General features: G+C 42.1%; 1 protein-coding gene across 1 annotated transcript in view; it reads right to left on the minus strand.

Moving 5' to 3' along the window:
* The window catches only part of LOC124866761 (SH3 and multiple ankyrin repeat domains protein 2-like), a 317,419-nt gene that overhangs the window by 68,572 nt on the left and 235,631 nt on the right, over window positions 1-13,216 (minus strand). Inside the window, exons 15-16 of the mRNA XM_047362701.1 lie at window positions 8,930-9,043; window positions 1,671-1,752 (exon numbers count right to left, since the gene is read on the minus strand). Coding sequence (XP_047218657.1) covers window positions 1,671-1,752; window positions 8,930-9,043 — 196 coding nt within the window. The remainder of the gene's footprint in view (window positions 1-1,670; window positions 1,753-8,929; window positions 9,044-13,216) is intronic.

Here is a 13,216-nt window from a genome sequence, read left to right on the forward strand (position 1 = left end):
TCCATAAAAAGAAAAAAAAAACTTGAGCAACATCTCAGTCTTTGGGGACAAGGAAAATAACCACGATTATGGATGTTTGCTCCTTTTGCTCCAAAGAGAAAAGAACTGTAACTTTTGGACATGGAACATCACAGAACCTTGAGTCTACGTCACGTTTCACATTTGGCCGAGCAGCTTCATCCCTGCGGTGTGATCCATGGCAGACATGCTTCACCTTGACCCTCATTAAATATTTGGTGCACTAACATCTTCCAGCTCAGAGTCCTGCTAAAGGTTATCCAGAAGAGCAAGGAGGAAACGTCACAGTGTTTGTCACAACATTTAACACATCATCTAAATTATTCAAGTTTTTTCATGAGTTTAAAAGTCATTTTAAACTTTAGAAATAAATCTAAATAATAAAATGACTCCATAATGGTTATGGGTTTAGATAAAACTGACACTTAGTTTTGGGGGGAACACCTTCTTGCAGTCATCTATTTCCTGTCTGTCAAACTGTGTAAAGTTACTAGAACTGGAATTTAAAGGCGCTCTCTGTAACTTCTTCCGGAGGTTCGGTTTCTTTTCACACAGAAAATTCCAAGTGAACCAGAACCTGTCACTACCAACCAGGGGAGAACATTCAGTTAGTTAATTGGTTAGATGGATCTGGGCTGGGAGAACCAGATATAAATACAGGAATCTGAGCTGGTAGAAAACATGGAGGATGTAATCGTTTCATTAGTGTTTCTCGGTACCATTCAGGCAAAACTATGAGAAGAATACTGAATATTTTTGAGAAGATATTTTGAAAGTTTCATGGAACTTTATGCTTTTAGAAAAAGATACCCAGCCATCCCACAATGCATTGTAAACCTGGCTACAGGAAGGCATTTCGATCAAACTTACAGCAAACACTGAAACCTCTTTGTGTTTTTTCCGCCAATAAAAAGTACGCCTGGCTCAGTGCCTATGTTTTGTTTCCCTAAAATCTCCTTCCTGTCCTCTGAACCCAGAGCCGCTCTTTGCTGATAGCCACTCAAACTGAGACCTGTCTTGGTTCTGCTGGAGAATTCTTCCTGTTTAAACAAAATGGTTCCAAATGGTTCCACTGTCGCCACATGCTTGCCCAGGAGGGACTGCTGCAAAATGAGTGACCCGAAGCAATCAGCTGGAGTTCCTTACAACTTTAAAGGTTGTTGCTGACATAGAAAGACGTCAGGGTTCTTAGTGACTGGATCAGAACCTTCCACTCACTCCATTAATTCGCTGAGGAGATTCACCAAAGTGACTGAGTCTTCTAAACAAAATTAGTTCAAAGTTGAGTCTGGATTCAACTTGATTTCCCCTTCTTCAACGAACCAAAGGAGAACACATCTATCTTCATTCCTGCTAAAGCTCAAATTAAAGTGGATGTGACAGCAGAGGAGAGGAGACCTCAACAAAATAACTCGTAAGAAGATGAATGAAGGAACCTCGGGATTCAACGTCAGGTACAATTAGACAAAACTATTCACTTATAGAAGCTGAGACGACTCGGTCACATCCTGCATTTGCAAAGAATTTTCCCTTTTCTGAGAAACAGGAGGAAAGAGAAATTCAATTAACCCAGCAGGAGATAAAACAAAACGGTCATTAAATGATGAAAGAGTTTAGACATACAGGAAGACAAGTGTGTTGGTGAGTCTCACCTCGAGGCGTCAAAGCTGTCGTACGAGCCTACAGTATAATGTCGGAAGAGCTTCCGTCTGTCGGCCCGATCGGCTCGCGAATCTGCCAAAAATGCAAGCAGAATCACATCAGTACCCACAGTTCTGTTGATGCTATCTATAAGCTGCTTCCTTTTTATGGAAAACATGTTTCTGAATAACTTTAAACATCTGCAATAAACAGTAAGCAACAACACACAAGCCCTTACAAGCCATTCATCAAGAACATCAAACAGAACTAAAAGGTTCTGATGGTTTGAGGTGGACCGGGCCTGAAGAGAAAAAACAGCATCAAAAATCTATCCCCTCAATGACAAATGTGTAGACTCTTTAAGTTTACATTTCTAAAATCAAAGATGAACAATTAATACATTTTCTTCCAGAACATCCAAGTATGAACATTTAATTAATAGTTGATTTTAGCACAGTAAATATTTTATACATAAAGGTTTACCATAGAAAATAAATCCATCCATCCATCCATCCATCCATCCATCCATCCATCCATCCATCCATCCATCCATCCATCCATCCATCCATCCATCCACATCCATCCATCCATCCACATCCATCCATCCATCCATCCACATCCATCCATCCATTCATCCATCCATCCATCCATCCACATCCATCCATCCATCCATCCATCCATCCATCTCATTCATCCATCCATCCATCCATCCATCCACATCCATCCATCCATCGCTACACCAACATTCTGATTACAGAGATCCCAGTTTTAAATACGAAACAACAATAAATTAAAAATGTTTCATAAACTTCTTGCTGGGTGAAGACGGTGTCAGAACATGGATGGTCTTTGCAAGGTCTTGGAGTTACTTCTGGTCCACCACATTGAGCAGGATGAGCTGTGAAAGGTCCTGCATGATGTGGTGCCAGCGTATCCACATGTATGCTCTGTATGTGGGGATCGGTCAGCAGGGCTGGCCACTCTGACCTATTGACCCTATCACACCTATTGCAATGCTTTTGGAGGCACAGCTGCTACTCGTGAATTGCACCTGGCAGCTTCTCATGCTGAAACCGTGACAAAGTGTGGCGATGTCTTTATCTAGTGGCTGTATCTAGGTGGCTGCAAAGCCAGATCTGAAGATTAATTTACACATTTCTACATCACATTAAGAGAAAAACAACACGAGGACCAAAGGGAGCCCCTGAAACATGGTTCAGTCCCTGAGGTGGAGGATGCAAGGCACACTTAGAGGCAGATGATTTTCGGTAACGCCCCCTAAAGACAGCATGTGAAAGAAGATGATAAGGCTTCCTGCTGTTTTTTTTTCTCTTTATCTGTTATTCTGCCTGTTAAATATTAACTTTCAACACTTCTATGATATGATGTATTTGCAAACAGAAGAAAAAGGGAGGCGAGTTTAAATACACATGACACCCTGCGACCCTCTAGCCCCTTTGGTCTTGTTCTCATGTATTTGTCAGATTAAGCATCATCTCCTCCCCTCATCTTCGTCCTTTCACTTATTCTCTCACACCAGCTGTCACAATTTCCCAGAGACTGCAGCTGATCTGATCCAGTTTAGGTCATCTTTGCAGTAAGGCGTTTCTCCTCCTCGCCACTTCCCATCAGATCGCAGGACGATGCGGCTGGATGTTATAGATCAGTCAGATAAAAGAAAAGAGGATTACAAGCTTTAACGTTCTGTTTTACAGAATTTAATATCGCTGATTGGGAATCTGACGTTCCCAGCATCACCACAGTCCATAGCAACGACCAGCTGGTTTCTATGGTCACAGATCAATAGGGATGCAGCAGCCATGTGTCTCATCAGAACACAGAGTACTCATATTTGTGTGAAAACATGTGCGCCTGCTCCGTCTGTGGTTGTATCACCGTCCTGTCAGCTGTGTGTGTGTGTGTGTGTGAGCAGTAACTGATTCTGCTCTGGGTTCCTTCCAGGCCTGTTTTAACCCTTGTTTTTTGCCTATTTCAGTCTCATCTTAGTCTCAGCGTGAGGGAAAGTGGGACTGGCTGCAGCTGGATCTTCAGTGGCATGTTGCACATCTGTAACAGAACTACAGTATGCAGAATAACTTTGTTACTTTGGGTTTTATTTAGATTATGTGATTCCTTTTGTACAAAGGTATTTAAAAAAAAATAAAACATTCTAATCTTTTAGTTGCAGGGATCTGGTACTGAAGTGATTTAGTTTAGAAAGCAAACATGGGAACAGAGTGTTTCCCATGTTCGGTGCTGGTCACTGAACCTTTGTGCTATCGTAGTTTTGGTTGCTTTGTATACAGATTTTTCAGGTATGAAATGGAGATGTTTGCCACAGCATGGTTTGAGCATTATTAGTTCTGGTTGCAGGTGCAACCGCTCCAAGAGGGAAACCTAGACATCCCTCTCCACATCCCACTCTCCAGCTCATTCTGGGGTATCCCAGGCCAGAAGGGAAGTATGATCCCTTCAGCACGTTCTGGGTCTGTCCTGGGGTCTCCTTCCAGAGGTAAAATCCTGTAAAACCTCCAAACGAGGTACCCAGAAAATATACAGATCAGAACTGCGAACTACCTCCACTGCCTCCTTTGATGAGGAGAAATGGCCGCTCTTCAACATATCTCTAAGGCTGAGTCTGGCTCCCCAATGGAGAAGAATCATTTGGCCAATCGTGTTTTAGATCGTGGGTGAGGGTCAGATCACTGAAGGACATGCATATCAAGAGCCTTGGATTATGGCTCAGCTCCTTCTTCAACATGTCGGATTGAAGCAGCACCAACATTTCTGCAGACAGATCTTTAAGCGGTCCATTTCCTGATTCATTCTGTTATTATCTGTGCAAAAGACACCAACAACTTAAACTCCTCCACCTGAGCCAAAGACTGATTCCCACTCATTATTAAACGTTTACTTTTGTAAAGTTTTTAATATAAAATAATTATTTTGGATGCATATGCTTCTGTTATTCTTTAAAATATTTAATAAATATTAAATACTTTTTTGTGTAATACTATAACCCTGTTGGCTTCCTTCACAACGTTTTTAACTTTTTTGATGCATTAATTTTCCGTCACTTAAATTAATATGTAAACCATGCTGTGTGAACCAGGTTTGGACATTGAAGATGAATTTATATTGCAATTTGCCAACAAGTACAATACATGCTCGCTGTACTGAGCTTGAGTAGAAAAAAGTTCAGAGAAGCATTTATAGCTCATTTATCCCAAAGGAAGGACAAATATCCACATAAACACAAGCAGCACAATCCTCAGAAAGTCTGGTAAAAATGCTACTAAATGTCACAAACATTACAGAAGTAAAATAAACGTTTGAATCATTCCAGGACAATCAAGAGATTAACCAAGGTCTCAACTACAATGGTAGCTGGCTCGTTTTGAGCATGCCGTGTTATGTTTCCACATGTGCAACTTATTTTGATAACAGTCATTATTCTCCTGTCAGAAGTTCACCTTTAAATGATAAGTCTGAAGTCAGTTAAAGACCAATCAAAAGAAAACTAGGAGCGTTGTTGTGGACTTTAGGGCGTTGTGAGAACACAAAGCCAAGGTAGACGCCAACGTCAGCGTAAAAAGGTTATTCTCAGGCAAAACAGATGTTTTTGAATTTGAATGGAGCATTCATCAAAGCTGGAAAAATGTTCATTTTGTAAAACATTGTAGACAGGAAGTGTCAGGAAGCAGAGACTAAGAGAGAACAGTCTGCAGGAACGGGCTTCGGATCACCTGATTTAGAAATGTGTTACCTGGGCACTGTAACAAGACCTAAACTCTGGATCTGGCTCAAGTGACGTCACATATAAACTTTGAGATATCTGTGCCAATGCATGTCAAATATATAGCGTTCACTGCAGAGAGAGAAGGTAATTTAGGAAAATGAAAAACTATCCAAAAATTCATGATGAAGACAAACATAAAAAAAATTGATGGTTCCAGCAATCTCTCAAAGGAATGCCTCGAAAGCCCGGATCCTAATCCTGCTGATACAGAGTGGATTTAAAATGTTTTGCTTGTGCCAGAATGCCTTAAAAACCTCACATGATGCTGGGTAAACCTGATGCAAGTTGATCTCAGGGATGATGGATGTTAAAGGAAGATGATTTTGCTCCAAAAACAATGAAACATTAGCTGAAAGTACTTTCCCAGTCTGAACTGGGATCTTTGTTTGTTTCTGTAGTGGATTTGTTCCTGCTTTGGGTTTAATTAAAGATAATCTCAGATGTTCAAAACTATTCATCTGGTACAAACAATGCAAACAACTTAAGTTTATTTCAAACTGGAGAAATATTCTCTCTTCTTCTGGTTTCAATCAACCTTCGTGCAGCTGGATCACTATAATACTTAGGAATTATCTTTGGAAGAAAATAAAAAAAGACAACAACTTCAATCCAATCTGCACATAAAAGGGCCCAGAGAGAAAATCTGACTGTTCTCCAGGTTGTTTGATAGAAGACAACTTCACTACGGATGTCAAACTGCACTCCAATGAGTTGTAGTGAGGAGAAAATGCCCAACGGTGGGTGCTCGAATTGTAAGAGAATCAAATAGATAAACTAATGAATGTAAATCTGCTGTTGTTTCCTGTTTCCACATCCACAAACCTCTGAATCCTGCAGAGGGTCCAAACCAGAGCATGTGTAAGCGGGCCATAATCCGCCTGCATCACATCTATTGAATTAGAGGGATTAGAAGCTAAACGCATTTAAGTTAAATCACCATGTGTAAATTTCTGTGAGTCTGGGTGGGAAGAAGCTTCGCTGATACATGGAGGATGATCGAAACTGCAAACATTAATGTTAAAAACATGAAAATCTTTTTGGTTAGCGCCACCGTCTCCAAAGCATCCAGCTCTCACTAATACCCTGTTAACTCCTCACCGCTACAGGCAGAGCGCACAAAGGGACCTCATTTTGCACTCTTTATGAATAAGTAATTATGTGGGTAATGAATAAGTACACGACTCCCTGTTAAAATATTTCTTCAGCAATCAGTTGGTTTTCTTGGATCATCCGAAGCTAACATGGCTGGACATGAGGATGAGGATGAGGTTTGACAACAAACGTGCTCATCTGATAACATACAATAACATTGATCTTTGGAGATGGGTTCCTGTTGGTTTAAACTTTTTAATATTTGCTCTGATTGTAGATATGGATACACTTTGGTCAGTAGCTATTTAGCATTTGCCATTTCCTAACTAATCATGATATGCCATAACTGAATAGCATGTTCTGTTATGTTTCCCATGTTGAACAGTGGCTAAGAGAAATTGGCCCCTGGAAGCAGGAACATGGAAGTGATGGATTTTCAGTGTCTGATTATGCTGCTGCAATAAAAGATGAATCTATTTTAAGGCTTTTCACACATTTGTTTTTTACCAGGGGAATCTAAGAGTGTGGAGGGTGATATGTGTGTGTGTGTGTGTGTGTGTGTGTGTGTGTGTGTGTGTGTGCCAAAACGTAGCCGTGAAACAGCTGGTGCTGATTTAGCAAAAGATAAAAATGAAGGATGACTGCAGGTCATTTCATCAGAACGATTGTTGGTCTGATTCAGATTTTCTCTTTAATAATAACTAAATAAGCAGCTGTCCGCTTCCTACAGCAGTACACACACACACACACACACACACACACACACACACACACACACACACACACACACACACACACACAGCTGATCCGACCAAAGCCGCCTCTGAATGGCTCTTTGCAGGACGCCATACTGTGCTCCCATTTTCTAACAGGCTTTTCTTTCCAGGCAACCCTGGAGGCAGTTTGGACACGGTGCGGTGTGAGGGAGGTTTTCCCGCGCCAATGGCCATGGGTTAAACTTTAAAGTGAGCCACACAGACGAAGGCAAACAGACAGAGTGATGGAAGAACAGAAGAACAAGAGTTCCCCTCCTCCGTTCTCCCAGGAACAGAGTTGGACCAAGAGAGCTGATGGATGTTTGGAGCTGACTCTACAATGCTGCACTCTATTCTAATCTTAAAACTTAAACAAAGGAAGAAAACAGATTAGCAGAAGATGAAAATCAGTAAGAGAGGGGGACAGAGAGATGGTAGATGTCCCAAACATCTGCACGTTCACCTCAATGCAAGGCACATGTGAATGAGTGAATGTCTGGACGAAGAAAAATGTTATGGGGTTGGAGCATGGCGTGATATGTTCATTAGCTTCCACCCATAGGAAATAAAAGCACAGCTGAGTTAGCAGGGCAATGTAGCGCTAAGCTCAGCACACGGCAGCCTGAGGGAGATGGGAAGAGATGGGAAGACAAGGAGATAGAGGGAAAGACACACATGCAGCTGAAGCACAAGCCACGTGCCGTCACACACAAAACTGTTTTCATGGGATCCAATTAGAGTCATTAAGATGTTTGGTTTGGTAGTTAATGTCCATGAATGAGTTCTGTGTGGATAAATCAAGCTTTGGCACACAGGGAAATAAATCTTTCTAAGAAACACACGTTTGTACAAACGATTTTAAGGAAACGTTACAAAAACACCAAACTGCAGTCCAGTGAAGAGACTCAGTTGTTGTCTTCTGCCGAAACAACTAACAATGGAGACATGAGCACTTGATTTGGACCACAAAGCAATGGAAGAAGGTGGCCATTGGGCAATGTCCTGATGGAAAATACTGGGTTCTGTCAACCATGTAAATGTTACTTCCACCAGGTACGGCCACGTAAACCTGTTCATGGAAATAATATTTCCTGAAGACAGTGGCCTCAGTTAACAAGACAAAGCTCCTTGCCATGAAGCAAACCTCTTTCAGGAATGGCTTCAGGAGAACAATAAAAAGCTTGGTGTTTTTATTTGGCCTCCCAATTTCCCAGATCTCAATGAAATCGAGCATCTGTAGGAATAGGTCCAATTCATGGAGGCCCACCTCACAACTTCAAGGACTTAAAGCATCTGCTAACAGCATCTTGGTGCCAGATACCACAGCACGGCTTCCAGGGTTTAGTGGAGTTCATGCACCAACGGGTCAGGACTGTTTCACAGTGAAGGTGGGACCAACATGGCAACAGAAAGGTGGTCATAATGTTATGCCATGCCTGATCTTTTTCATTTCCAGTTTAAATTTTTAAGGACTCATGAATACTTTAAGCTCATTAGTGAACACACTTTTAAGTTCAGCTGGTGTTCTAACCTTAACCCACCCCGTCTGAGTCATACATCCTGTAACCAACACAGCTGGACCGTCCCCTCCAACCCGCCTGCAGCCTCAGGTGATGGTACTCACAGGTTCTCTCCTCAGTGGCCTTGGCAGGGATCTCCTCCACGCAGTCGGCCGGGAACCAGCCCACCTGGCCGCGGGCGCTGCCCTCCCAGAACCCTCCCTCTCCGATGCTCAGAACTGGAACGTAGAGCAGCAGGGAGGTGATGGGGGAGAAAGGGTGAGGAAAAAAGACAGTTTTATCAACAGATTAAATACTTCATTTAAACAGCCAACTTCAGAATAAGAAAGCAAAGATCTAGAACATGTGAGAACAAAATGATTGAAATTCTTTGAAAAATCTGATATGAGATCTGATGAAAGGCCCCCAGAGACTAAACTGATAATAATATTTACCATGCTGCAGAAGATCTTTTGAGTTTAGGTAACTGGAGGAACGTTCAACACAACACATCTTATGAATAATTTACCTAAGCTAGCAGTTCCAGATAGAAGCTTAAATTGACTTCAGACATGTTCATACATACAAACAAGGAATTTGACTCCGGTACACTTTGCTCTTTGGTTTTGTTTTTGTATTACAGAATAAACAAATTTACAATATACACATATATAATAAAAAGGTACATTTGCAACATCTGTATGCTGTTGTTTTGTACTCTATTAAATGTTCATCAGAGAAACAGCCTGGGGGAAGAAACTGTCTCTGTGGCGGCTGGTTTTAGTGAACAGTGCTCTGTAGCGCCAGCTGAAGGTAAAACTCTAAACAGTTTATGTGCAGGGTGTGTGGGGTCTGCAGAGATTTTAGCAGCTCTTTTCCTGACCCTTGACCTGTATAAGTCCTGGATGGAGGGAAGGTCAGCCCTGATTATTCTCTCTGCAGTCCTGATTATTCGTTGCAGTCTGGACCTGTCCTGTTTGGTGGATGATCCAAACCACACTGAGATGGATGAAGACAGGACAGACTGAATGATGGCAGTATAGAAGATGACCAACAGCTCCTGTGGAAGGTTGAACGTCTTGAGTTGCCTCAGGAAGTACAGTCTCTGCTGGGCCTTCTTCTGAACAGTGTCTATGTGTGAAGACCATCTCAGGTCCTCAGAGATGGTGGTTCCTAAGAACCTGAAGTGGTCCACGACCGATACAGTGTTGTTGAGGATGGTGAGGGGGGTGTATGGGGGTGATGTTCTCCGAAAGTCCACCACCATTTCCACAGCCTTGAGTGGGTTGAGTTCAAGGTAGTTCTGACAACACCAGTGGACCAGCCAATCCACCTGCTGTCTGTATGCAGACTCATCACCATCCTGGATCAGTCCAATGACAGTGGTGTCGTCTGCAAACTTAAGGAGTTTCACGGACGAGTCCGATGAGGTGCAGTCATTTGTGTACAGAGAGAAGAGGAGTGGGGATAGAACACACCCCTGGGGGGCACCAGTACTTATTGATCTGGATCGGGAGAAGATGCTCCCCAGTCTCACCTGCTGCTGTCGGTCCGTCAGGAAGCTGTTGATGCACTGACAGGTGGAGGCTGGGACGTTGAGCTGGGTGAGCTTCTGGTGAAGGATGTCTGGTATGATGGTGTTGAAGGCCGAGCTGAAGTCTACAAACAGGATCCTGGCGTACGTCCCTGGGTGGTCGAGGTGTTGCAGGATGAAGTGTAGACCTAAGTTAACAGCATCATCTGCCGACCTGTTTGCTCGGTAAGCAAACTGCAGGGGGTCCAGCAGGGGGCCTGTGATGTCTTTCAGGTGCTTCAACACCAGAAGCTCAAAGGATTTCATGACCACAGACGTCAGGGCTACAGGCCTGTAGTCATTTAATCCTACGATGGTGGGTTTCTTGGGAACCGAGATGATGGTGGATCGTTTGAGGCAGGAGGGGACCTCACATTTCTCCAGTGATTTGTTGAAGATCCTTGTGAAGATCGGAGCGAGTAGATTTGCACAGGCTTTCAGGCATGATGGGGAGACTTTATCAGGTCCTCCAGCTTTCTTTGTTTTCATGCGCTGAAAGAGCCTGTTTACATCTTCCTCGGAGATCTTTAGTGCAGGCAGAGGATCTGAAGGTAGGGGGTTGGTAGCTTTGTGGGAAGAACTTGTTCCTGAATGGGATGTGGAGGAGATGATTTGAGGTGTGAATGGTTTCTTGTCATGTCTGCAATAGAAGCCATTCAGACGGTTGGCCAGGAGACGACTCTGTTCAGGATGGGTGGGGGGGCTCCTGTAGGCAGTCAGGTTTCTCAGACCAGTCCATACAGCTGAAGTGTCACCAGTAGAAAGGTTGTTCTTCAGCTTCTCACTGTAGCTTCTCTTAGCGGCTTTGATCTCCTTTGTTAGTCTGTTCCTGGTCCGCCTGTACCGCGCCCAATCTCCACTGGTGTGAGCTTCTTCCTTTTCCCTGCGCAGATTCCTGAGGTGTGGAGTAAACCATGGCTTGTTATTCCCAAAGGTGCAGAAAGTCTTGGTCTGCACACACATGTCCTCACAGAAACTGATGTATGATGTCACCACATCAGTTAGTTGGTTTAAGTCAGTGGCTGAAGTTTCAAAAACAGTCCAGTCTGTGCATTTAAAGCAGGCCTGTAGCATCTGCTTTGATTCCTCAGTCCACTTCTTAACAGTGTGAACCTTGGGTTTGGAAGCTCTTAGTCTCTGTCTGTAGGTTGGGATGAGATGGATTAGATAATGATCTGAAAAACCCAGAGCAGCCCTGGTAACAGCATGATATGAGTCCTTTAAAGCTGTGTAACAATGGTCCAGTGTGTTTTTATCTCTGGTGGGACACTTAATATGCTGTCTGTATTTGGGGAGTTCATTGGAGAGGTTTGTTCTGTTAAAATCTCCCAGTATTATGATGAAAGAGTCTGTGTATTTTTTCTCCAGGTCTGTAATCAGATCAGCAAGATGTTTTTCAGCAGCAGAAGTGCAGCCATGAGGTGGAAAATATGAGCCAATTATTATAAACGAGGAAAACTCTCTCAGTGAATAAAACGGTTTACAGATTATGGAAAATGACTCCAGATCAGGACTAGATGTTTTCAGAACAAGGCCCGTTTATTTCTGGTTAGTAATCATGATTGAGTGCAGCTGGAGGTTTTGTTTCTTTTTACGCAGTTTATAAAACCCAGTTCTTAAGTTTAAAACCCATTGCAGTTTTTTTAATGGGTAATCAATTCATGCAGGGAAAACTAACAGTTCAAATAAAATACTCCAAATGAAAGTAGCTTTCAGGTGAGAATAATTAAACAGAAAACATATTTAAGGGATAATGAATAGTCCATGTTTTCCTCACATTAACTTCATTACTCTGATCCTACTCTTCCCCTCTAACAGAAATATGAGATTCAGAGTCAAGACTCCAGGTCTTTAAAGGTTAAAGGTTAATCTGGCATAAAGAATTTAAATAGAGCTGAAAAAGCTGACTGACGTCCATCTTTTTAAATCTTAATGCATGGATGGAAAATCTTCATCCTTTGGCTCAGTATAACCAGGTCTTACTGGAACTTTTTCTAGATAAGATAATATTTCCAAGGTGAAGAGAAGCGCTGGAGAGGTTAATCTCTTATTCACGGTGTTCTCTGCTCTTTATGAAGTCTTCAGAGTTTCTTTTAACTGGCATTAAAAAAACATATGAACACTCCTATCTTAACACATTTTCAACAACTTCTTACCACTTTGTTCACACATTTAATATTTTGTTACTTATTTTTGCAAGTTTTTATAACTTTACACCAGTAACATTTCACATCTACTTAAAACAAGGGTTCTTGTTCTATTGTATTTTAACTTCTACTTTCTCCCCTGGAACATTTCTCAGTAATCTTGAACATTTCTGGAAGTTTCTGCTTCTCCTAGTTTAAAATGAGCTGGATTTCATGTCTTTTTAAAGACAACATTTAAATTCGACCAATCACACATCGTTAGTCAGCTCAAGCGGTTCAGGAACGTATTAGGAAGAGAAGCTCCAGGATGGGACAAAGAACTGTGAAATTAGACCAATAAAGCAGCAGTTACAGTCTCCTGAAATGTGCAACTGGAAAACATTTTATTTTGCTTGTGCCAAACAACAGGACATCCCTGCAAACTCTGCAGAGGTAAACAGCATATTCTATTTTATCCGTTAGACTCTATCACAAACCCAAAATAACTTTGTACCAAAGTCTAGCTGGACTTCCACCTTTACTCGCATCTTCGGTCAAAGAGAAATGGGAGAAGGAGCTGCTGTTGGCATTCAGACTGATGTTCTACCATCATGAAACATTAACTGGGAATTCTTTGAATGGGGATGCATTCAAAAACACAAGTAAAGTTACCCCTATAACAATGATTTGTATACACACAGCATAGAAACAGA

Source organism: Girardinichthys multiradiatus, chromosome 4 (assembly GCF_021462225.1).
Source record: "Girardinichthys multiradiatus isolate DD_20200921_A chromosome 4, DD_fGirMul_XY1, whole genome shotgun sequence".
NCBI lineage: Eukaryota > Metazoa > Chordata > Actinopteri > Cyprinodontiformes > Goodeidae > Girardinichthys > Girardinichthys multiradiatus.